This window comes from Gordionus sp. m RMFG-2023, chromosome 1 (genome assembly GCF_954871325.1).
Source record: "Gordionus sp. m RMFG-2023 chromosome 1, tfGorSpeb1-WG-v2, whole genome shotgun sequence".
Lineage (NCBI taxonomy): Eukaryota > Metazoa > Nematomorpha > Gordioida > Chordodea > Parachordodidae > Gordionus > Gordionus sp. m RMFG-2023.
Genome location: NC_088775.1, coordinates 25,768,979 through 25,796,615, shown reverse-complemented (window position 1 = coordinate 25,796,615; position 27,637 = coordinate 25,768,979). Strand labels below are relative to the sequence as shown.

The window sequence follows — 27,637 nt, the reverse complement described above, 5'->3', positions numbered from 1 at the left end:
AATATCTGTAAATTTTGGTTATGAATACAGATACTATTTTCAAGAGCTCATATGAAGGGTTTAGGGTCCAAGTTCATATTAGGTATATGGAGATGATTAATTCCAAAAGAGACATTTATATTACTTCAGAAAATTGATGACCTTAATTTAAATTTTCAGAATATACCAGACAGTTTTAAAAATTTGACTCTTGTGAATTAAACGTCTGAGCGTCAAATATAAACTTATGTGAGAGATTCATAGTTATACTAAGCAAACGATTATATTTATGCTATGTTATCATGCAAACATAGTGTTTTTAGTTTCCGATTGCAAATATGTTACACAAATTAAATTTAGAACATTCATATATCATTGTTACTATTATACGATAATGAAGACTTACTCAGTAATTTAAAAAAAACTATATTAATCTCTATTTTTTGTAAATATACCGATTTGTAAATTATTAAGAATTTTCCAAATTTACCTTGATATTGACTTCCATAATCGTAAGTTGGGAGAGTTATTATGTAAAATAGAAATAATTCAATGTCGGAATATATTTTGTGTCATAAAATACAAAGATAAATTTTATAATTTTAGACTAATAAAAAATAATTCAAATTGATTTTGTATTAGTAAAGTAACTATCATAAAATACTAAATTAAAAATCAACAATGCATGTTAACAATCATTTTACCGTATATATTTACTACATTATGCTAGATATTTTTTTAATTTATAATGCCGAAAGTTTATCTGAAATGGAAATAGATAGTATTATTTTATTTAAAAGGTAATTTAGACTATATATACATTGTATGGTCAGTTATTAGCCGTACTATCAGAGTCAGTTTTATTTGAAACAAAATGATGGTATCTTTGTTAATCAGATAATAAAGAGATAAGATGTCGTTCTTCTTTTGGGAAGTTCATAAAAGAAATAGCTATTATTTTGGTTGATATATTAAAATTTTATATTTTTTAAAACCAATTGCCTATATTTAGTCATTATTTTCCGATTATCATATTAAATTCCAGCTTACGACACAAAATATAATTTACAATTTTTTGAACATGTAAAAGATATTGTAAATCAAATATTCCATAATTTATTTGATTCCCAGTAAAATTTTGTTAAAAATACTAAAAATATCAAACCATTTAAATCCCTGCAATTTCATTTGTTCAACGGCTAGCTAATAAATCTTTTCGTCATCTTCGTATTTAAATTTTAGTCAAATAATTAACGTTATAATTCTCTTACAACTGGGTTGCCGATAGAATCTCACAATAATTATGATAATCTAAGCTTGAATAGAGTCGGTTCACACCGGTTTGTTAAATGGTCGATTTGGGTCTATTTTTAAAAACTGTCGATTAAGATTTAGCCAAAATAAAGTGTATACCGTATAATGTGGTAAATTGGTCCACCAAAGAAATCTGTATAAATATTGATTATTATTAAATTTTTTGTTGATATTACACATTTAGTAAATAAAATTGAGATTTATAAAAAAAAATATAAAGAAATAATTAATAGGACTAACATTCAAAATGACTATTAGTTAATCATCCTTTTTTTTATACTAATAAATTTATAATAAATTGCAGCTGTATTAGATACAGGCCGAATTGTCACCGCACTGAAGTAACACTGCGCCGAATTGAGGCTGCGCCTGAATTGAAGCTGCGCCGAATTGTCGTGGAACCATTCTCGATGAGAACATGATCGTCAAAGCTACTCTATCTATGGTAGTGTAATTCCTTATAGCCGCCGAAAGTGTCCTTGATGTGTTCAAAATCGGTTTCCCCTGGCCAGTAAGAAATTGGTGTGCAATAACAATTCTTAGACCATCTTCAGAAGATTCACAAGAAATCAAAGAATATTGACTGAATAAGGTAATTAAATCCTAAGAAACAATGTAATTCTTTTACATTTGACGATGTTAAACATGACAATCACAGGCGTAGCCAGGTGAGGGGGGGGCAAGGGGAAATATTCCCCCCCCCCTTCAGAAATTTATCACTTTTTGTGACTATCATTTTAAGCTAATAAAAAATATCCCAGTCCTCCCTCAACTCCCTGGCCATCAAAAATGTATGCATATATCTTAACAATAATATGAAAGAAAGAATGTAAAAGTTGATATTTTTTTATAAAACTATTCATCATAATTTATACATTTTTGGAAAAAAGCATTTACAGTGAAAGAGGGGATATTTTTTACCAGATGTTAAAACAAAATAAAATGATACTATTATATTTTTATTTTAATCATACTTAAACATTAATCTATGTTAAAAAAATATTAAACAACTTTTTTAAATGTCACACTTACATAAAAAAAAATTTTTATAAAAAAATATAAAAAGTTTTGTCATCACATATTTTCTTTTACTTAGTTAACGATATTTTATGTAGAATAATTTTAAATATAATGATAAATTATTCATTTAAGTTGTAAGATCTTAGTCAGAATCTTTTATTTCTTAAAATAGTTTTTTTCTCTCACTTTATTTTATCATATTTGAGACATAACTTTAATTTAATATTTTATTCAATTCGTATATGTAATACATATAATTATATATAATAAGAAATATATTCGTAATTACACTAATACATGAATATTAATTAATAAAATATGAAATATTTAATGATAGTTCATAGTCATAAATTGCTTGCTTAAGTAGTACCTATAAATATTAAAAAATGTTAATCGTAATTTATTATATAATTAGATTACTTTAGTCAAGAGGTAGTCCACGATAGCCCAGCTCCAAATAATGTTGCATATGATTATAGAAATTTGTAAAATCATATGGAATAAATTGATTCATTATTTGATTAATATTATTTATTATATGTTCCCTTGTACTTGGTCTGGGAATTAATGACCTGTACTTGTTTTTGAAAACCCCGAAAAAATTTTCAATTGGGTTTAATTGTGGTGAGTATGGGGGAAGATATTCAATTCTCTCTTTATAGTCATCAATTAGATGACTTTTATGTATTGACGCATTGTCCATAACTAATATGGCATCTGGTGGTAATATACTAATAATATCCATTAATGAATTTCGGAATAACATACCATTATATGATCCTTCGATGATTTTATAATGTATAACTCCACAAATTCCTATAGTGCAAAGTACACTTACATTTTTCCCTTTTGAGGGTGGCACCTTTATTGATGGTCTAACGTTGAGTGGTGCCCAAGCATAGACAGGTACAACATGAAAATTGATGCCTGTTTCGTCGAGAAAATAGAGTCTTTCTCTGGAGATGTTCAGCAATTTGCGGCAATACACCTGTCGAATATTGATAGCTCCTGGTGTATTCCTGCGATCTGGTTCATTCCCAGCTCTTTTTTTGGACCATCGGATGTTTTTAATATATTTCCTTATAGTTCCAATATTTTTTTGGAGAACCAGAGGGCAAATTCTCAATTATATCCTTCACCGTGAAGGTATTATTGTCGATTAGCAAATCCATAATTTGCCTTTCAATATTTGCTGTGTCTTTAATTTTTCTCCCCCTTTGTTTAAGCGAGAATTCCTTTAGGGGCTCACCAATAATTTCTGGAAATGTATCCCGCTTTATTTTATGTATTGATGCCTTCGACATATTAACAAATTTAGCAATGTCCTTAACCTTCATCTGTTCTTCCTCTGGCATTGCTAATATTTTCATTACCATTTCAATTTTATCTTTGTTCCAACAATTGTATGTTCTTTTGGGTTTAGGAATGGATGATATTTGAGAATGATTTATATTTTCATTAATAGTTGCTAAAGAATTATTATTTGCAGAAATATTAGACTGTGATTGATAATTTTCCATATCATTCCCATCTGAGATTGGCAAAGAATAATTTACAGAAGTACTTGAGAGTAAAGGAGATGTATTATAAAGAATGTGGTCTATATTAAACATTATAAGATTGAAAAATTAATTAATATTAAATTAAATATACAAAAATATTAAATTACGTAAATGATATGTGAAAAAATATGTTTTTTTTAAAAAGTTTTTTTTTTTAAAAAAGTTGTTTAAAATTTTTTTAACATAGATTAATGTTTAAGTATGATTAAAATAAAAATATAATAGTATCCTTTTATTTTGTTTTAACATCTGGTGAAAAATATCCCCCTCTTCACTGTATATATAAAAAAGTGAACCAAAAATGCTTTTTAAGAAATCGAATATAAGCCAAAGATAAGTCTTAAGAAAAAGTGAAATGTATTATAATTACTAATAATAGATCCATAAAATTACTAAAAATATAATATATCAAATATAATTTTTTATAAAGTTAGTAATTTTAATTTATTTATCTTAATAAAAGAAAAATAGAATTATAAAACTATTGATAAAATTAAATCATAAATAAAAAAAAAAATTAAAGCACAATACAAACAGTTGAATATTATATGTCATAGATTTACAGTATATCTAATTTTATCAATTATCATATGACAATCAAGTAATTTTTGCCAATATAGAGAATTATATATTTTACAGAAAACTATAAAATATTGATAAGGACATCAGAAAATATTTTTTAAAGACATTGTTGGATGAATATTAGGAAGATTAATTTTTAATAAAAATTCTATTTAAAGTAAATAGATGGCGTTAAATAATTTAATGTAAATTGTTGCTATATATATTATTAAGGGCATTGATTAGTAAAATTTGTTAAAATATTAACTGAAATATATTCTCTAACTGTCAAATATGTCTGTAAAAGTGGAATTTTACCTAGTATTTTGTAACTAATTATATATAATAGAGGAATATCAACTATATTTCTACTTACTTTTTATAAATAAATTTCTTATACTTTTTTGGAATAAATTATTACCATGCTTTTATATTAATGTATATACAAGTAATTTATTATATTTTATATTAACTAATAAAAATATATTTCATATTTGTTCCAGGCTAATTTTTTTTTTAAAATTAAAATTAACCTCCTATCTTGTAAAAATATTTTATATCAATATATAGACTAAGGATCACCGGCCGACGGCCCGCCCAAATGGGGTCTGGGGGCGATGCCCCCAGTAATTTTTATCCCCTCCCCCCCCTTAGGAAAATCCTGACTGCGCCTTTGATGGCAATTTAAATAAGTAACTGACTATTCTCCAATTTTACATCGGTCGTCGTTGTCAGTCCAGCTTTATCAAATCAATACTTCTTCTAAGTAAACTACATGATAAAGTTATTCTCGTCCGCAATTATAGCATGGAAATACACTAACTTTAGAAATATCATTTAAATCAGAGTTGTACATTTGCTCAAAATAAAAAGACTTGAGATCTTAAAATTTGAAGATCTTTTATTTTTTAAAAATTTTGTATAACGAACTTCAAAGATCTTCATGATATTTATTTATTTACCCCTTTATCCAGATGTTTTTCAATTTTATTAATATAATATTTCTTTTATGTTTTATACCTCTCCTCCTGCCTTGATGAAAGAAAAAAATAAATTTAAAAAAAATATTGACACAGCCTGTTTCTAAAATTTTTGATGGCTTTATTATTAGATTGCAAAATATTAAAAAAAGAGTGCCTACAAGAATATTTTTTTTGATTGATATAAGATTTTTTAATATTATCATTGAAAAGTGAAATAATTTTTATTTATTTGAATTGTAAAAAAAATATTTAAAAATTTATTGAAAAGCTTCCTTTTCTTCCGAAATTTTTTAAAAAAAATAAAATTATAACTGTTTCCAATGAGAGTGTAGGTAGTGTTGCATATTATATAATAGTAAAGATGTGCTTAACCCATATTTTAAAAAATTAAGTTTGGGCTTTGTCGGTTCTAAAAAAAATTTTTAAAAATTCCGGCCAGGTCGGGTAGTGCCTTGGAAATTTTTTAAAATATATATAAATATATGAATAATTATAAAAAATTAATTTTTGCTGGCTGTGCTGGTAAAATTTTTTTAATCGGGTTCGAGCCGGAAAACATTTTTTAAAAATTTTGGGTTGTGCTTGAAAAATTAGGCCCTATGCAGATCACTATAATACATTATTATAATATATTTTCCTCTCGCTAATTAATAAGTAATTACTATGTATAAGATAACACATTTGCATTTTATATATCCAGTAATAAATTTTTTTATTTCATTTTTTTTTAAATTTTTAAATCAAAATATAAATCTTTTTTTTTGTGAGTTTTAAAAATAATTTCCGGTATTGAAAAAAAGGAATCAAAAAAACAGACCGGTCTATGGGTCTTGGAAACTTTCTTAGAAAGTGTGTCAGCATACCCTGGCTTAATAAATTAGTATCGCTATGCCAATTCCCCTTACTACTAGTTCAGAATGAGGTGCTAACTTTCTTTTAATTTCATCGCTATTTTTTAATATTGATTTTTTAAATAATTTTAGAAATGTATCTATTGGACATATTTGATTGAGATAATTAGAATACTTTTGGATATTCATATTATTTAAGGGGGGGGGGGATGTGCCTATTCTAAAGTCAAAATATAGTATAATTTATAATATCAATTTATACTTTTTATCTTTTATTAATTAATAAAGTTTAATAATTATTATTAAGGATAATTTATCTTAATGAGGGTCTGAACCCCGGGTCTGTACTCAGAGCTGGTTTGGTCAATTTTTTAGACCCAAACCCCGGGTCTGGTTTTATACAACCAACCAATTAACAACACTTTAATATTAAGTAAAAGTCATGCTTTTACTATTTACAACGATATAAAATAGCAAGTTGCGATTTTAAAAATAAAATTAAAACAAAATTAACACTTTCCCAAGATGTCTAGGAAATGTCATAAAAACCACCAATAAAATCAGAATGATATGATATATTTGTCATTAGTTATTTTTTAAAATAGTTTACCAAAGAATTTTTTCTTCTAAGAGATATACTTCAAAATTTATGAATAATTTACCTCTTATTTGATAGTTAATTTTTTTTACTTTATATACTCTAACTCAACGCATTTTTAAATCTTTCTATTTCTTTTAAAAATATTTTAAAAACGGCAAATCCAGTCAATTATATAGATGGCACAAAAGTTTGGACATCTATCAGCGAATTGGCGAGGTTTAGGTTAGGTCATATTAATAATAGCATGCCGAGCCAAAGTGTTTATCAAATTCGTATATACTATAATTATATTTTTTGTGTATTATATTTTGATGTTTATAAAATGAGATTATTGTACATTTTTAAAAAATTTTAATAAAATTTGAATATTAGATTGAAGAAATAATTTAAATATTTTTTATAAGCATTTCTAATTCTAAAAATCGGACGTTTTTGGCCAATTTGTTTGGATAACGTTATATGAAATCACTAGGTTTTATTTCGTTTATTTTCTGTAAATTGTTATATGCTAATGAAAATTAGTTTCCTTAAAAGTGTCATCTTGAAACATTATATCTGTTTATAATTTTTTTTGCAAAAAATTCACAGTCGCGAATTAATAAATGTTTCAGAATATATTTGCCCCATTTTAATGTAAAAAATTATATTATCATTCAGATTTTTTAGCATTCTATAGGTGCTATTCCACCTAGTGACAGTGTCCAACACTGGTTTATTAACTTTTTCTAGTGTATATAAATTTTTATATTTTTGTGATTTAAATAATTTAAGAATCGATTAAATTTTTTTATAAAATCATTAACCCCTAATTGAATTGTATGGGCACAACAACGCACACAAATCAGCCCAAATGATTTTCTTAGATCATTTATTAAATTTTCCAAGTCATCATTTATTTCATCTTCATCATCGTGTTGAAGATCATCTTGATTTTGATTATGTCCTCAGACGAATCACTATCATTTATATTTGAAATAGGGCTGTCATTTGCCTGGGCGATATCTTTATCATTTAGAGAATCGTTAATTATTTGCGATGAAGACTCATTATCATTCATTTGGGACAAATTTTCTGAGAAGGCATCTTCATAAAGATCAAGATGAGTAATTAGCTGTTCTTCGGCTATCATTTCAACGGTTTTAACCATATTAGCACCATTGTCAACTCTTATACTGTATATTTGGCTCAAACATATATTATACTGTTTTAATAAATTATCTATTTCTTCCTTTAAATTAGACGCCGTGTGCGCCTTTACAATTTCTAACATACCCAAAGTTCGAATTTCGATCTTATCATCCATAATAAATTGGGCATTAACCCCCAACACTGATTTTTGAAATCTTGTGGCAGTATCTATCTTCAAAGAAATGAGCTTATTTTTTAGTTGTTGTATTATCTGGCATCTTATTTCTGACGCAGCATATATTTTATCAATTACGATATGTTTGTTTATAGTCATATTCAACGATTGGACTATTGGATCTAATAATAGCCTGAATGATTCATATGTTACTAAATTAATTGGCAAGTTGTTAATGGCAATTAAACATACAACCGATTCGTAAACCTAATTTATTTTTTAAAAAAATAATAAGATATTTAAAATTAATAATTATTTTAGAACCCTGCAAAATTCAACTTTCAGGTCAAATCAGATTCAAAAATACCTTTTATATTTTATTTGGTAATCAATCAGATAGATTTTTATAGAATAGATGAAAATTATAGTTTTAATTCAATTTAAAATTGAAAAAAAAAGTGAAAACAAATTTTTTCCTAGAAAGAGGGATATTATATCCATAATCTACTTTTTATCTAGATTTCAATAATTAATATTAATTAACCATATTATATTTACCAGAGACCTGCAGGCCCGGCCCTAAGCTTGGGCCGTATTTTAATTTTTTTAAATATACCCGGGCCGGGCCAGAAATTTTTTTTTTAAAAAAAACCCAAATATATGATATCGCCATTATTAGCCATAAAAATCAAAAATAAATAGAATATATTTTTTAAAAATAAGGGGTGGGCTGAAAATTTTTTTTTAAACAAAGCCGGTCCAGGCCGGGTCTGAAAATATAAAATCCGGGCCGGGCCATGCCGAAAATAATTTCTGAAAAAAATCCGGGCCGGGCAGAAAATTTTTTTAAAATAAAATCCGGGCTGGACCTGGCCGTACAAATGGCACCTCTGCAGGTCTCTAATATTTACCATGAAGAGGGGGTGGTATTTCTAACCTAAACGCCACTAAGGTAAAAATGATTTATATAACATAAATAAGAATAACAGAATACTATTCTGTTCCGTACGTTTATATCAGTCTGAATCCCGGTTAAAAATAACAAAATGGATGTTTTTTATGTTAATTTAATACAATACTATTGATTTTAAAATTTATATCTGATTATAAATTTTTAAAAAAGTATATATCCAAATAAATGATTACAAGGGCTTATTTTAAAAATGGTTTTTTTTCCGGGGATTTTTTTTACTATTTTGTTAATTTTCTAAAAATAATTTAATATTATATAGGGATCAAAAAATATGGAAATTATTTTCCGGGAAATTATTTTCTGTGGGATTTTTTTTTCAGGGGAATTATTTTCATAGGGAATTTTTTTCAGGGGAGTAATCTTCCGGGGATTTTTCTTCACGGGGAATTATTTTCCTAGATTCCTTAAAAATAAATTAAACCCGAGTTAAAAATTATTATAAAAAATTAAATTCTACGATTTAACAACAAAAAGTTGATTATATTATAATGATTTATTGTTTAATGTATGTAATAAAATACTTTCGATTTGCTCATGACGATTTTAATTGTTTGAGTTGTCTTCTCGTTTCACTGCGAACTTGCTGTTGACGTATCACAAATGTTAACTTCATCTGATTTCAAATTAGCTGCAATATTAGGATGTTGACTTAAAATATGTCTTTTAAGATTAGCTGTAAAATGCAAATATATTTGAATTATAAGGTTATTAAATCATTTTTAAACTAGGTAGGCTGTGTAAAAATAAAACAATTGGAGGTTGTTATAAAAGTATATATATTCGGTATCGAATTAATTTTAATTTCGCTATAAATCATTTGTTAACTAGGTTTGGTGAATGACTATAAAAATAGAAGAAAAATTATAAGCCTCTTTTTAATTGTCCTTTAATTCATAAGATTTTGTTTGATTAACTAATGAGAGTTGGGCGAAAACAACGGACTAGGAAAAAAAATTACTTGTGAAGATATTTTTCTACAGGTATAGCCAGAAATTTGCAAAAATTTTAAATTGGCCAAAGTCTTTATTAGCTTAAATATAGATTACGTTACACACCCTAATTCTTCTAAAATTTAAATGACGAATATAAAAATTTGGTAGTTGTAACTTTAAAAAGAAGAACCAATAATAAAAATAAAATATATTTAAAATATCTTACATGGAATTGATTTGAGCTTTTTATGGCATGAGCTGCATGTCGCAAAAATATTGTCGTTGTCAAATAAAAAAAAATTAGAATTTACAGAATTTTTTTTCATAATTATAATTTAAAAAATTTATTTTATTTAATAAAGAAAAAAATTTAATTAATGATTAAGTTTACGAGTTTTAATCTTTAAAAAAGTATATATCCAAAAATAAAAAAACGAAACGAAATAATTTTTTTTTCTTTCAGGCAGGGCAGGGGAGGTATAAAAGAAAAGAAATTATAAAAATTGAAAACCATTTGGGCTTTTAATAAAGGGGGATATATTTGGGAGAATCAAGGAATGATTTGAATTGAAATATATATACGTGGGTTGAATTATAAAAGATGAGGTACAAACGTATATGCGCAAGAATTTATTATAATTATATTGAGAAAAATTGTAAAATCAGAGATACAAAGAGATATTTGAAATTTGCGTAAAAGTTTAATATATTGGGATGAAGAAGTATGAGTTGAATTTTAAAAGGAGAGATATTAAAGAGAATATAGGATAATTAATTTGATGTTAATATTGAACTATTTCCCTAAGTTTAAAATAAAGAATCATAATTACAACTGCATTTCGCTACTCGAGTTGGTAGAGTAAAATTAAAATATATAAAATATATTCAGAATAAAAAAAACTGAATTGACCCATTTTAATTAGTTGGGTCTAGAATTTAACAACCCATAATTATATCAGAAACATGGATAGGGTAGTATAGACCTAAATATATATTTTCTAGCGGGCCTAGGCCGGGTTTGGGTTATTTGGAAATTTTATGCAATATGACTTGGGCTGGGCTTGGGCTTAATTTTTTTATTCAAATTTAGCTTATTTTAAGGATATATAATATGACAAATATATCATATCATTCTGATTTTATTGGTGGTTTTTATGACATTTCCTAGACATCTTGGGAAAGTGTTAATTTTGTTTTACTTTTATTTTTAAAATCGCAACTTGCTATTTTATATCGTTGTAAATAGTAAAAGCATGACTTTTACTTAATATTAAAGTGTTGTTAATTGGTTAGTTGTATAAAACCAGAACCGAGGTTTGGGTCTAAAAAATGGACCAAACCAGCTCTGAGCACAGACCCGGAGTCCAGACCCGGAGTCCAGACCCGGGGTTCAGACCCTCATTAAAATAAATTATCCTTAATAATAATTATTAAACTTTATTAATTAATAAAAGATAAAAAGTATAAATTGATATTATAAATTATACTATATTTTGACTTTAGAATAGGCGCATCCCCCCCCCCCCTTAAATAATACGAATATCTAAAAGTATTCTAATTATCTCAATCAAATTTAGGAACTAATGTTATCAAATATATATGTCCAATAGATACATTTCTAAAATTATTTAAAAAATCAATATTAAAAAATAGCGATGAAATTAAAAGAAAGTTAGCACCTCATTCTGAACTAGTAGTAAGGGGAATTGGCATAGCGATACTAATTTATTAAGCCAGGGTATGCTGACACACTTTCTAAGAAAGTTTCCAAGACCCATAGACCGGTCTGTTTTTTTGATTCCTTTTTTTCAATACCGGAAATTATTTTTAAAACTCACAAAAAAAAAGATTTATATTTTGATTTAAAAATTTAAAAAAAAATGAAATAAAAAAATTTATTACTGGATATATAAAATGCAAATGTGTTATCTTATACATAGTAATTACTTATTAATTAGCGAGAGGAAAATATATTATAATAATGTATTATAGTGATCTGCATAGGGCCTAATTTTTCAAGCACAACCCAAAATTTTTAAAAAATGTTTTCCGGCTCGAACCCGATTAAAAAAATTTTACCAGCACAGCCAGCAAAAATTAATTTTTTATAATTATTCATATATTTATATATATTTTAAAAAATTTCCAAGGCACTACCCGACCTGGCCGGAATTTTTAAGATTTTTTTTAGAACCGACAAAGCCCAAACCCAATTTTTTTAAAATATGGGTTTAGCACATCTTTACTATTATATAATATGCAACACTACCTACACTCTCATTGGAAACAGTTATAATTTTATTTTTTTAAAAAAATTTCGGAAGAAAAGGAAGCTTTTCAATAAATTTTTAAATATTTTTTAAAAATTATTTCATTTTTCAATGATAATATTAAAAACTCTTATATCAATCAAAATAAATATTCTTGTAGGCACTCTTTTTTTAATATTTTGCAATCTAATAATAAAGCCATCAAAAATTTTAGAAACATGCTGTGTCAATATTTTTTTCTTTCATCAAGGCAGGAGGAGAGGTATAAAACATAAAAGAAATATTATATTAATAAAATTGAAAAACATCTGGATAAAGGGGTAAAAAAATAAATATCATGAAGATCTTTGAAGATCATTACACAAAATCTTTAAAAAATAAAAGATCTTCAAATTTTACGATCTTCAAAGATCTAGATCTTTTAAGATCGTTGCTCAAATTTTTTTATAAATAAAAGATCTTCAAATTTTACGATCTTCAAAGATCTTGCTCAAATTTTTGAGCTAGATCTCGCTCAAAAATCTTCAAAGAAGATCTTTTGTACAACTCTAATTTAAATAAATTTTACATAGATCTTTGAAATATTATCGAAGCGCTAGTCTACCCAAAAGGGATACTTAGATATGAGTCGTGATTATTAAAAGGTTCCTATATATTGGATTAACTCCGAAATATAAAGATGCATCTCTTAAATATATTGTTCAAAATATTTTACCAGCCACCATCCTATTTGTCACGTCTACGAAATAGTATATCTTTATCTATACCCACATATTTGTTGATTGTTAGATAAAAATCTACGCATATCCTCACGCATAAGATATTAACCTTTGGCGGAGTGATTGAAGTTTATATTTTTTTATAATATATTACATTTTAATGATCATTTAAATAACTTTATTAAACTATATATAACCAATTATCTTAATGCTTTAATATATTTAAAAGTAAAATACAACTTTTTAGACAAAGAATTCACAAATTTTCCCTTATTTAAATTATTAATATTATATATATTTTTAATAATTATATTAAATATTAATCTTTATTTAATATTTTTTTAAAAATATAATATGATAAAACGAAGCATTAGCCTATATATAAAAATTTATAATACTAAATAAATAAAATATATTGATAAATAAATTGAACTGTTTGAATTAAACAAAAACAAAGATCGATTAATAATACGAAATGTAATATTGTCATATATACACGTGATCTAAGAAGTGTCATATCTGAAGGTTAAGTGAGTGAAATGTGACACCCATATTCTAATATATATAACAATATGACTCAAAACGCCAAAGTTATATTACAAGGAAATAAAATTGATTTTAGTTTATCTGATTTAACAACCGTTCCAATAAAATCGATAGTAAATATAAATGAATGTATAACTAATTTTTATTTGCCCTAGCTAAATTTTCCTAGATATATTTCTCTCGACTTGTCTTGCAATAAAATATCTCATATTGGTGTAAGGATTAATAAAATAATTACTTATGATTGTTTTTTTTTTGTTAGACTGATTTTTGTTCGTTAGTACATATTGTAGACTTAGATATAAGCAGAAATTTATTATCAGAGTTACCAGAAGCATTTGGAAATCTTATAAGATTACAACATCTTGATCTAAGTGATAATCATCTAACAAATTTGCCCACCAGTTTCTATCGTCTTTCAAATCTAAAATATTTAGATCTCAAGGGCAACCCATTAAATGATAAATTAAGACCTGTTGCTGGCTTCTGCTTGGATGAAAGTGAATGTAAAAGCTGTGCAAAAAAGGTATAAATTATGCAGATATTTTTATCTAAATAATGAATAGGTAGTGGCACATTACAAAAATATTCAAGCTACAATTGATAAGCAAAAACAAAAAGAAGAACAAATTAGACAAGGTAATCATAAATTTTTATTAAAAATATATGTTTGCTAAATAATGGTTGATTTCAAAAATAAAAGAATAAATCTAATGATACATATTTAATAGTTTTTTGAAAATGAATAATACTTGTTAATACTGTTTTATCTATGGGTCATTTTATTACACATTGACGAAAAGCTATAGTTTCTTGGGCATATTTTAAATCAAAGGATATCTTGCAAGCAATTCATTTTTTTAAAAAAAATATTTTGATTTTTTATGAAGATATTAGGGCTAAATGTAAAATAGGTATCTTACCTATTATGGCAAAATACACAAAAATAAAGATTACTCATAAAATTTTAATGATAGAAGCTTATTTTTGGTATCATTAGAAAACCCATGAAATTATCTTAAAAATTAGGCCAGATTTGGAATTTAAAAAATAACTTACAAAATAATTTCTCTCATTTAATCAAAATTAAATGATAATTAGATTTTGATAGTGACAAGTCAATTAATGATTTATATATCATTTATTGTGTAGACTGTCAACTTTTTCATGAGAGCAGAAAACAAAAGATCAATTAATATAGATATCAAAATAATCTATAATTCATTCCAGTTGTTTCAAAATGTCGATTATTTGAACCCTAAGCTCTAGAATTATTTAAAAAAGGAGAAAACAATATAATACTGCTTATTTATTGGAGTCACAATATCAAGACTAGCATTTTACAGTAAATTTATTGAAGCATGTGATATATTACAAGTTTTAGTTAAAGGTATGATCACTGATATTTCATGATATCTTAAATTTCAATGTTAAAAGTGGCATTTCATGATATCATTAACTTCAGTGGTAAAAGTGGCATATTTAATAGCAAAAAATGTATAAAGCAGTAAGTTCTATCAAAAGCAATCAGATTTTGGTACATATAATGGGCTTTGCCAAAAAAGTGGCATTTCATGATATCATTAACTTCAGTGGTAAAAGTGGCATATTTAATAGCAAAAAATGTATAAAGCAGTAAGTTCTATCAAAAGCAATCAGATTTTGGTACATATAATGGGCTTTGCCAATTAAAAGAAGTGGAATTTTAATAACAATTTCTAGTTTTACTTGTTCAGAAAGAAATTGGTCAATTTTTGCCCATCCTGGGTTTTATATTTTTGAGCCCCTCAGTTTTTTTTAAAAAAATTTTTAGGCTTGGCCCATGCAGGGATTTGCTCAGAATTAGGATTATCAGAAGTATCTTTATAAAATCAAACAATGTCAATTTACAGCACAAAAAAACGATGTTGGTGTAAAATAAGAGTTTATGGAAATAGCCTGAGGTTATGGTATTCTGAATACTTTGATCATGATTCTAAAATCTAAGGCCTGCTTAGTCAGGCTGCATGCCAGTCTCCCCATTCAACATTCATCTTAGCCAAAGTTTTGATCCCAATCTTTAATATATAAATCATATTCTTTGCTATATGAACAGCCCTCTCTGCCATCCCATTAGAGGATGGGTGATAAGCAGGAGTAAAAATATGTATAAATCTCTTACTTTAAAAATTTTAAAATCATAAGACCTAAAAGCTAGTTCATTATCTGATATCAAATCTATTTGATAACCGAATCTAGAAAAAAACTTTATTTAATTTAATTATCGTGGTAATGGTGCTAATGTTTTTAACCTTGATAATCTCCCGCCATTGTACCCATATAATTATCAGACCATAAATTTTTTTAATACGTCTAAAAAAATTCATGTAAATTTGATACCAGGGTAGGTATATCAGGCTGTACCCAGTGATTTTGCCTAACTCTTGGTAATGTAGATGCATTAGTCATACAAGAATTACACCTAAACACTATTTCTTAATATCTTTAATAACTCCTGACCACCAAAAATATCTTTTCATTGTACCTATCATCCTGAATTTATCAATGTGCTCTTCATATAACACATTAAATATATATTTTCTTAGTTCTTGCGAAATAATAATTTGACTTACTTTAATCATCTTTTATGTTTAAAACATTTAAATGTGTTTTATACTCCTTAATTCTGAACATACCTAAAACGAACGAATATTTGTTTTTCGATTTGGTCCGTATTTACAAATAACACAATTATTCAATTCAAATATTCAAATCAAATTCGAATAAGGAAAATAATTCATCGAATAATTTTTTATTCTAGATTATTTGACTAAAATTATTTACAGTATTAATAAATATTGGAAAATAATCATACATTATTAGTAGTTATTATTGAAATTATTCCTATTTAATAAAATTTCCTATTGGAATAAAGAAACATTTTATATTTCTAAAATTGTTGTTAACGGCTGTTTTTATTTGAATAACCTTATAATACAAAATTAACTTCCGAACATTGTTTTATGATGGACGAAGAAAGTATTTATTTTTATATGCAATTTATAACACTATACAGATATAATAAACTAGTATCTATCCTGTCAAGAATGACTGGTGAACCGGATATTTATCCTACGTTTGATGATGGAGAAATCATAAATTTGACTTTTTGCCTAAAATTTTTCACTTTATTTGTAAAATATTGCTAATTGTGAGTTTTGCATACCTTATTTTAGATTGCATAGCTTTTTGATGATTTATTATTTTCCTACAATTATTTGTTCATATACAACAGAGTTGGGCAGGTCCTCTTGAAAAAGAATCTAAATACATACAGATTTGTGAAAAAATGAATCTTAGATACAGATACTAGTATCTTTTTCAAAATATCAAAAAGAGACAAGATAAAAGATATTTGTATCTTTTACTTAATTAGAGTATCTTAAATACAAGATACTTTTAAATTATCATTACCAATTAAATCAGAATAGCTTATAAAATATAGTTTTTACTATTTATTTGTGAAGAACATAACATACACATATAATAAGAATGAATATTTACAATAATTAATAAAACATTTAATATGAGTTAATTATAATAATCAGGCATTTTAATATTAGTATTAGCCATTCTTAGCATAGATTGAGAAGGGAGACTAGTATTTTTAATGGGAGTTGAAATATTAATTTGTAAAAGAGTATTTAAAATACATTCATTATAAGATAATCAAAATTTTCAAATAATTTATCATTAGACCTTTGTTGTTTCGGCGTATTTAACATTTTTACCAAAACTAAATAACCTTTCAATTAGAGCTGATGAAGGTATTGCAGTATTATAATGTAAAAAATTTCCTTAATAGAAGGATAATAATTAAGCATTTATATAATATTTCGACTTAATAATTTAAAATCTCCAGCCAATGTTATTTGTATTATTGAACTCAGCACCATTTGTTTCACCAAAAGAAAAATAATCATCATTTTCTTTATTAGATGTTAATCATTGGTTTTATAGTTTGAACTTTATTATTTACTCTGGTACTATATTTAGGACTTCTTTTATTAATATATTTTGAAATTATTTTTTTTATTACACAACTCAAACCATAAGTTCTAAAAATATGGATGTGATATTGATGTCAAAAAGCCACATTATATTCAAATCATAGGAAAATATTTTCTTAAAATCTTTTAAATATACCATCTTGGGCAGTTTTAAAGGTAGACAATGTTGTAAACTTGAATGTTTAAGATAACCTATATGTTTAACAAAATTTGTGTTTAACCCTTTATTATTTTTTTGATTATACAGGTTTTACATTTGGGTCATTCCATGTCAAATCAATCACTTTACAACCCGACCATCTCAGATTTTGTTAAAATTTGGTATTTAAGTTAGTAAAGTATTGTAAGTGACGAATCCAAAATATTAGACTCTTAACTCTATTAGAACCGGAGATATAAGGCTTCAAAGTGGCTCAGCTTGGTCATTTTTTGAAAAAAATGAATTTTTAAAATTGGGATAACATTTATACTAGATGCACTATGTATATCTATTATGGCTCATTTTATAGCTCTAAGTAAACTCTTGAACGTATGTTAAATAAAATTAATTTTTAGTTTATATATTTTTTTTAAATTGCGGTTAAAAATTTGTGATTAATTTTTTAAAATGTTAGACTAAAATTTTTTTCCCAAATTTCAGATATTTTGTAAAGATTACCAAGAACTGTTCATAAAAAAATTTCAGAGTGGGCCCAAAAATATTAATTAGAGAAAATCTCATTTTTGAAAAATCCGCTAGATGGCGTCGGTAATTTAAAATATCAATTTTAACAATATAAGTCAAATTTTTTTTATTCCTTAATAAAATATATATCGAATAATTAATAATAGTAAGCTTAAAATAATTTTAATTAAATTTCTTTAAATTTAATTTATATATTGCCAAGTTAGATTCATCATTAGTTAAAGTGTATGTTCTTCCGGTGGCTGTCAAGGGGTTGACAATTGTGAGAATATCATATATCGGAATAATTAGAATATCTGGTATTGATGAATAATAAAAGGATTGAGAAGGTCCTTTTGGATGTAAAAAAATTACCTTTATTTCAGCATCGCTAATAATATCTTGAATGTATGCTACCCACCATTCATTATCATATAAACATGTAACATACCCTTTAATATCTTTAGTTGATATTTCGCTTATTATATTTTGTATTTTTTCTAATTTGGCTTCAATAGCACTGGAATATTTTTTTGTATTTATTTGTGATAAATTAACAGGATAGACTGCATGAATTTTTTGAGTACCAGGAATTGAAAGAGCTCTTGCAAATCGTTCCGCTAAAAATTCTTGCTCATCTTGGTATTCTTTATGGGTTGTATAGGAAAAATAAATATTTTTTATATTTTCCTCAGCAAATTTAAAGAATTCATAGGGAGATTTTATTTGATTATCATAAGGACGTTGTAAACTGGCCCGCGCAGCCAAGCTTTAACGGTTCCCCCTATTCCATCGCAAACATTTTTCCCATGGGCAGTAGAAAAAAAATGCCATTCTGCTGGGATGGCGAAGTCTACTTGATGATAACACAAATTTATAAAATTTTTCCTATTTTTATATTGAGCCGCGGACCCATCGGAATAATAAAAAATGTATTTTGGATCGGATAAAAAGTAATTTTTTAGAAAATTTATCAATTTTTTTTGGAATAAATAAAATAAACAAGTGTTATGTTCCAGCGATTCAGATATGGCCACATAACTTATATGATTTAATACATTATTTACTTTATAATATATACCAAATGGATGTAGAGTAACCTGGGAAGTGGCCCAGTGATAACTTTGGACTTCATCTTGAAGTATAAATGAGTAATTTTCAGAAAAATCACAGATAATCAAATAATGATTATGCTCTAAATTATTTTTAAGATTCTGATGGAATCTGTTTTGTTGTTCAGTAATAAAAGCATGGCGAATCAAAATAAATATTTTTTCAAATAAGTAATTAAGAAATTCGTCAGCTGTTTGCGTTAGGGTTTCTAGACTGGTTCTATCTACAGATATCCATTGCTTGAACGTTATCCTGTATATATCATGTGTAATTAATAAATTTTCTAATTTAGCCCTTAATTCTTGGTACCCCGGACATTCATGATATTCGCCAAAATAACAGGCTGGTAGGGGAGGATTACAAATCATTTTTGGAATTATGTCTTTGTAAGTCTTTATCTCAAAATCCCTATTTTTTGTTAAAGTTGCTAAATTGCTACCTATTATTAGCAACTTAACATTCTGATGGATTAGGCAGACACAAACCGAGTGAGTGCCACTTGAACCTGGCATTATGCAATTTTTAGGGCGCAATGAGGCGAATTTTGAAAATCCGATTTTATAAGAAGGGTAGATAGTTTTGAAATTTATATAGATTTCTTTTAAATTATTAAGAATTAACCTTTTTTGAACGTTAATCCTTTCATCATTTTCAATTATAGAAACGCAATCTTTTTTTCCGGGTAATAATCTACTATATTCGTCATTTAAATAGAAACTTTTTACATTGTCAACTTCGCCCTGATTTATGGTTTTACCTGCTCTCGGATTGGGGGTTGAAAGAATCCCCTTTTGACCAAGAATAAATTTAGAATTACGGATCATATAAAATGAAGCGTTAAATTGTTTTTTAATTTTTTGAATGCTCCAATTTGGAGGTAATGTCGTTAATAAAAGATATTTTTGTGTTTTCGACAATAATGGATAATTATTTTTCATATGAGTTATTAATCTTCGCTACCATTTGTATTCGTTTTGGGTTGAAGAATTTTGGCAATCGCGGTTGAAATTCTGCCAAGTTTTTTCTTGGGATATCCTTTCTCTCTTAGTCTCTTTTTTTTTATTGGTGAATGCCCCATTTGATCTAAAGTAGAATTTAAAGATTCTAAAAAAATTGTAGGGATTTGCGCATTATCGTTATTATTTGGATAATTATTTTCTATATGGATAGAGTTTAGGAAATTATTTGAGGTTGTAGCTATGTTACTATCCTCTAAAATTGAAACATCTTTCTTCTTTTTATATAAAGATTTGCGACATTTAGGACAAATATAATCTCCTTTGTTAATTTTATAATACATTGTCATCCAAATACTGACTTTACGAAGTCCTTTTTTGGAATAATGATTTGGCAGATTTAATGGATTTGTACAAAACATTTTAATAAAATATTAATAAATTAATTAATTTTAAAAATTATAAATTTTAGGAAAAATAACAGACGATAAATTATTGGAAAAATTTTTTCGAAAAATCGATAATTTAATTAAAATTATTTTAAGCTTATTATTATTAATTATTCGATATATATTTTATTATGGAATAAAAAAAATTTGACTTATATTGTTAAAATTGATATTTTAAATTACCGACGCCATCTAGCGGATTTTTCAAAAATGAGATTTTTTCTAATTAATATTTTAGGGCCCACTCTGAAATTTTTTATATGAACAGTTCTTGGTAATCTTTACAAAATATCTGAAATTTGGAAAAAAATTTTTAGTCTAACATTTTAAAAAATTAATCACAAATTTTTAACCGCAATTTAAGAAAAATATATAAACTAAAAATTAATTTTATTTAACATACGTTCAAGAGTTTACTTAGGGCTATAAAATGAGCCATAATAGATATACATAGTGCATCTAGTATAAAAGTTATCCCAATTTTAAAAATTCATTTTTTTCAAAAAATGACCAAGCTGAGCCACTTTGAAGCCCTATATCTCCGGTTCTAATAGAGTTAAGAGTCTAATATTTTGGATTCGTCACTTACAATACTTTACTAACTTAAATACCAAATTTTAACAAAATCTGAGATGGTCGGGTTGTAAAGTGATTGATTTGACATGGAATGACCCATTTAGCCTGTAAATTGTCTTTTTTAACTTATATTTAAAAAAATGTTCCATATAAAATTTTAAGATTATATGATTCAGGGGAACTTAATATAATTTAAATTTCACTACCATGAGTGTTAATTATCCTAAAATTAAAAATATTACATAAAATTGGTAATGATATTCTATCGAGTTACATTTATATATAAAATATAATCTATACATATTTCGTTTTGGTGTTGTTATTTTTTATCTTTCTACCTTAATATGATTTGTAAATTTTCCAGATAATTTTGGCTGTCAATATATTAAAATATGGTGGAAAGAAATAAGGAAATTATTCAAGATTCTTGTAGAAAATAAAATATATACTGTGATATGTAAAATTTTAAACATGAATATTAAAAAGAATCTGTATCTGTATCTTTTGTCAAGAATATGAAAATGAAAAAGATAAAAAATTCTTTTTAGAATAAAGAATCTTAGATACAGATACAAGTATTCGCAGTACTGCCTAACTCTGATATACAAGGCACTAATACTCTATTTAAAACCACCTCTCATCAAAATAAAAATTAATTTTTGGTTCACATCTTATAAGATAGACAAATTTACCCAAGGGTGAAATATCTGATTTACCAATCAGTCTACAGTTAACTAATGAATACCACTATATACAATTTTAAGTTTATAAATATCTAAAAAGATTATTACTTTGACTTATATTATATATTATTTAGTTTTTGTAATAACATTAATAATAATTAAATGTAAATGTATAGGTATATTCTAAAATTAAAACATGCTTTTTAATAAATAGATAAAAAATACATTATTAATTTGAGGATAATATATAAATTTTATTATTATGAGTAGTGTTTGGAATTAAAGATCAACATTCAATCTCATTAGTAATTTCTTATTGTCCAATTCAAATGATCTAAAACTTAATTATTCTACTATGAATCAAAATTCCCTAAAATATATATCATCTTTTTAAATTTATATTGTTTCTTTTTCCAATATAATTTTTTATAAACTCATCTACATTTGGGGGTAATTTATTAATTTTATGAACAATGTTTGGGATTAAAACCTATAAATCCAAATCATTTTTGTAAAAAATATTTTATAAGTAAATCTGTATAATATTTAATATAAGTACATGTAATAGTATTTTTATACTTATAAACTTAAATTTTTCATTTATATAAAAATTCACTAAAATATTAATTATCATTTTGTAATAAATTTTTTAAAAGCTATCATCTCATCTATATTTGGGGATAATTTATAAATTGTATGAGCAGTTTGTAAAAAATATTTTATAAGTAACTCTGTATAAACTGAAGTATATTTAAATAATATTTTTTAATATTATTTATGTACAACAATTAGTGTTGTTAAAACGCCGCGAATCGCGACCCCGACCCAAAGCTCGGGTCGTTTTATTCGACTCCGACTCAATGTTTGGGTCGTTTTTTCGACTTCGACCCGAGTTCAAGCCGAAAAAAACGACTTCGACCCAAAATATGGGTCGTTTTTTTCGACTCCGACCCAAGTCCAAGCCGAAAAAAACGACCTCGACCCAAAATATGGGTCGTTTTTTACGACTCCGACTCAAAATTTGGGTCGTATTTTTCGACTCAAACTTGAAATTTGGGTCGTATTTTTCGACTTAAACTTGAAGTTTGGGTCATATTTTTCGACTCAAACTTGAAGTTTGGGTCGTATTTTTCGACTAAAACTTGAAGTTTGGGTCGTATTTTTTGACTCAAACTTGAAGTTTGGGTCGTATTTTTCGACTCCAACTCAAAGTTTGGGTCGTTTTTCTGACTCAGACTCAAACATCGGGTCGTTTTATTCAATCCGACCCAAAATATGGATCTTTTTTTTTAAAGACGACTTAAAGTTAGGGTTGCTTTTTTTCACCCCTAACCCAATTATCTAGATCATTTTTTTCGACCAAAAGTCAAATAACATTTAGTATATATTAATATTATAGGCGGGAAAGTTACTTAAAGCTTCTTTAAATTATAATGCTCTGATTAACTATTCATCATAGTTATATTTTAAAATTTTTAAGTGATGTACCATAGAAAAGTGCCATTTGTCATGATAATTATTTTTGAACTTTTTTAAATGAAATAGATAAAATATATTGTAGACATGTTAGATCAAAATTTCAGTGATGATGTACCATAAATAAGTGGTAATTGTCATAATCGCTATTTTTGAACTTTTTTGAGTTTTTTTAAATCAAATTGCTAAAAATATATATTCTAAACATGTTAAATTAAAAATTCAGTGAGGATGTATCATAGATAGGTGACAATTGTCATAATCGCTATTTTTGAACTTTTTTCAATTTTTTTAAAGGAAATAGCAAAAAATATATATTCTAACCATGTTAAATTAAAAATTCAGTGAGGATGTATCATAGATATGTGACAATTGTCATAATCGCTATTTTTGAACTTTTTCAAATTTTTTTAAAGGAAACATCTTAAAATATATATTCTAAACATGTTAAATTTAAAATTCAGTTAGGATGTATCATATATAGGTGACAATTGTCATAATCGCTATTTTTGAACTTTTTCAAATTTTTTTAAAGGAAATATCTAAAAATATATATTCTAAACATGTTAAATTAAAAATTCAGTGAGGATGTATCATAGATAGGTGACAATTGTCATAATCGCTATTTTTTAACTTTTTCAAATTTTTTTAAAGGAAATAGCTAAAAATTTATATTCTAAACATGTTAAATTAAAATTTCAGTGAGGATGTATCATAGATAGGTGACAATTGTCATAATCGCTATTTTTAAACTTTTTCAAATTTTTTTAAAGGGAATATCTAAAAATATATATTCTAAACATGTTAAATTAAAAATTCAGTGAGGATGTATCATAGATAGGTGACAATTGTTATAATCGCTATTTTTGAACTTTTTCAAATTTTTTTAAAGGAAATAGCTAAAAATATATATTGTAAAGATGTTAAAATAAAATTTAAGTGATGTACCATAGAAAAGTGACAATTGTCATAATCGCTATTTTTGAACTTTTTTCAATTATTTTAAAGGAAATAGCAAAAAATATATAATCTAAAAATGTTAAATTAAAAATTTAGTGAGGATGTATCATAGATATGTGACAATTGTCATAATCGCTATTTTTGAACTTTTTCAAATTTTTTTAAAGGAAACATCTTAAAATATATATTCTAAACATATTAAATTTAAAATTCAGTGAGGATGTATCATATATAGATGACAATTGTCATAATCGCTATTTTTGAACTTTTTCAAATTTTTTTAAAGGTAATATCTAAAAATATATATTCTAAACCTGTTAAATTAAAAATTCAGTGAGGATGTATAATAGATAGGTGACTTTAACATGTTTAGAATATATATTTTTAGCTATTTCCTTTAAAAAAATTTGAAAAAGTTCAAAAATAGCGATTATGACAATTGTCACCTATCTATGATACATCCTCACTGAATTTTAAATTTAACATGTTTAGAATATATATTTTCAGATATTTACTTTAAAAAAAGTTCAAAAATAGCGATTATGACAATTGTCACCTATCTATGATACATCCTCACTGAAATTTTAATTTAACATGTTTAGAATATATATTTTTAGCTATTTCCTTTAAAAATATTTGAAAAAGTTCAAAAATAGCGATTTTGACAATTGTCACCTATCTATGATACATCCTCACTGAATTTTTAATTTAAGATGTTTAGAATATATATTTTTAGATATTTCCTTTAAAAAAATTTCAAAAATTTCAAAAATAGCGATTATGACAATTGTCACCTATATATGATACATCCTCACTGAATTTTAAATTTAACATGTTTAGAATATATATTTTTAGATATTTCCTTTAAAAAAATTTGAAAAAGTTCAAAAATAGCGATTATAACAATTGTCACCTATCTATGATACATCCTCACTGAAATTTTAATTTAACATGTTTAGAATATAAATTTTTAGCTATTTCCTTTAAAAAAATTTGAAAAAGTTCAAAAATAGCGATTATGACAATTGTCACCTATCTATGATACATCCTCACTGAATTTTTAATTTAACATATTTAGAATATATATTTTTAGATATTTCCTTTAAAAAAATTTGAAAAAGTTCAAAAATAGCGATTATGACAATTGTCACCTATATATGATACATCCTCACTGAATTTTAAATTTAATATGTTTAGAATATATATTTTAAGATGTTTCCTTTAAAAAAATTTGAAAAAGTTCAAAAATAGCGATTATGACAATTGTCACATATCTATGATACATCCTCACTGAATTTTTAATTTAACATTTTTAGATTATATATTTTTTGCTATTTCCTTTAAAATAATTGAAAAAAGTTCAAAAATAGCGATTATGACAATTGTCACTTTTCTATGGTACATCACTTAAATTTTATTTTAACATCTTTACAATATATATTTTTAGCTATTTCCTTTAAAAAAATTTGAAAAAGTTCAAAAATAGCGATTATGACAATTGTCACCTATCTATGATACATCCTCACTGAATTTTTAATTTAACATGTTTAGAATATATATTTTTAGATATTTCCTTTAAAAAAATTTGAAAAAGTTTAAAAATAGCGATTATGACAATTGTCACCTATCTATGATACATCCTCACTGAAATTTTAATTTAACATGTTTAGAATATAAATTTTTAGCTATTTCCTTTAAAAAAATTTGAAAAAGTTAAAAAATAGCGATTATGACAATTGTCACCTATCTATGATACATCCTCACTGAAATTTTAATTTAACATGTTTAGAATATATATTTTTAGATATTTCCTTTAAAAAAATTTGAAAAAGTTCAAAAATAGCGATTATGACAATTGTCACCTATATATGATACATCCTCACTGAATTTTAAATTTAACATGTTTAGAATATATATTTTAAGATGTTTCCTTTAAAAAAATTTGAAAAGGTTCAAAAATAGCGATTATGACAATTGTCACATATCTATGATACATCCTCACTGAATTTTAAATTTAACATGTTTAGAATATATATTTTAAGATGTTTCCTTTAAAAAAATTTGAAAAAGTTCAAAAATAGCGATTATGACAATTGTCACATATCTATGATACATCCTCACTGAATTTTTAATTTAACATGGTTAGAATATATATTTTTTGCTATTTCCTTTAAAAAAATTGAAAAAAGTTCAAAAATAGCGATTATGACAATTGTTACCTATCTATGATACATCCTCACTGAATTTTTAATTTAACATGTTTAGAATATATATTTTTAGCAATTTGCTTTAAAAAAACTCAAAAAAGTTCAAAAATAGCGATTATGACAATTACCACTTATTTATGGTACATCATCACTGAAATTTTGATCTAACATGTCTACAATATATGTTTTTATCTATTTCATTTAAAAAAGTTCAAAAATAATTATCATGACAAATGGCACTTTTCTATGGTACATCACTTAAAAATTTTAAAATATAACTATGATGAATATTAATCAGAGCATTATAATTTAAAGAAGCTTTAAGTAACTTTCCCAGCTATAATATTAATATATACTAAATGTTATTTGACTTTTGGTCGAAAAAAATGATCTAGATAATTGGGTTAGGGGTGAAAATAAGCAACCCTAACTTTAAGTCGTCTTTAAAAAAAAAGATCCATATTTTGGGTCGGATTGAATAAAACGACCCGATGTTTGAGTCTGAGTCAGAAAAACGACCCAAACTTTGAGTTGGAGTCGAAAAATACGATCCAAACTTCAAGTTTGAGTCAAAAAATACGACCCAAACTTCAAGTTTTAGTCGAAAAATACGACCCAAACTTCAAGTTTGAGTCGAAAAATATGACCCAAACTTCAAGTTTAAGTCGAAAAATACGACCCAAATTTCAAGTTTGAGTCGAAAAATACGACCCAAATTTTGAGTCGGAGTCGTAAAAAACGACCCATATTTTGGGTCGAGGTCGTTTTTTTCGGCTTGGACTTGGGTCGGAGTCGAAAAAAACGACCCATCTTTTGGGTCGAAGTCGTTTTTTTCGGCTTGAACTCTGGTCGAAGTCGTAAAAAACGACCAAAACTTTGAGTTGGAGTCG

The 27,637-nt window shown here is 25.7% G+C and overlaps 1 protein-coding gene across 1 annotated transcript in view; it reads left to right on the top strand.

The window, feature by feature from the left end:
* The first annotated feature begins 13,602 nt into the window (after positions 1–13,602).
* The window catches only part of LOC135931847 (leucine-rich repeat-containing protein 59-like), a 53,109-nt gene continuing 39,074 nt past the window's right edge, over positions 13,603–27,637 (top strand). Inside the window, exons 1-4 of the mRNA XM_065469154.1 lie at positions 13,603–13,727; positions 13,770–13,829; positions 13,877–14,140; positions 14,181–14,253. Of these exons, the coding sequence (XP_065325226.1) occupies positions 13,641–13,727; positions 13,770–13,829; positions 13,877–14,140; positions 14,181–14,253 (484 nt within the window). The 5' untranslated portion in view covers positions 13,603–13,640. The remainder of the gene's footprint in view (positions 13,728–13,769; positions 13,830–13,876; positions 14,141–14,180; positions 14,254–27,637) is intronic.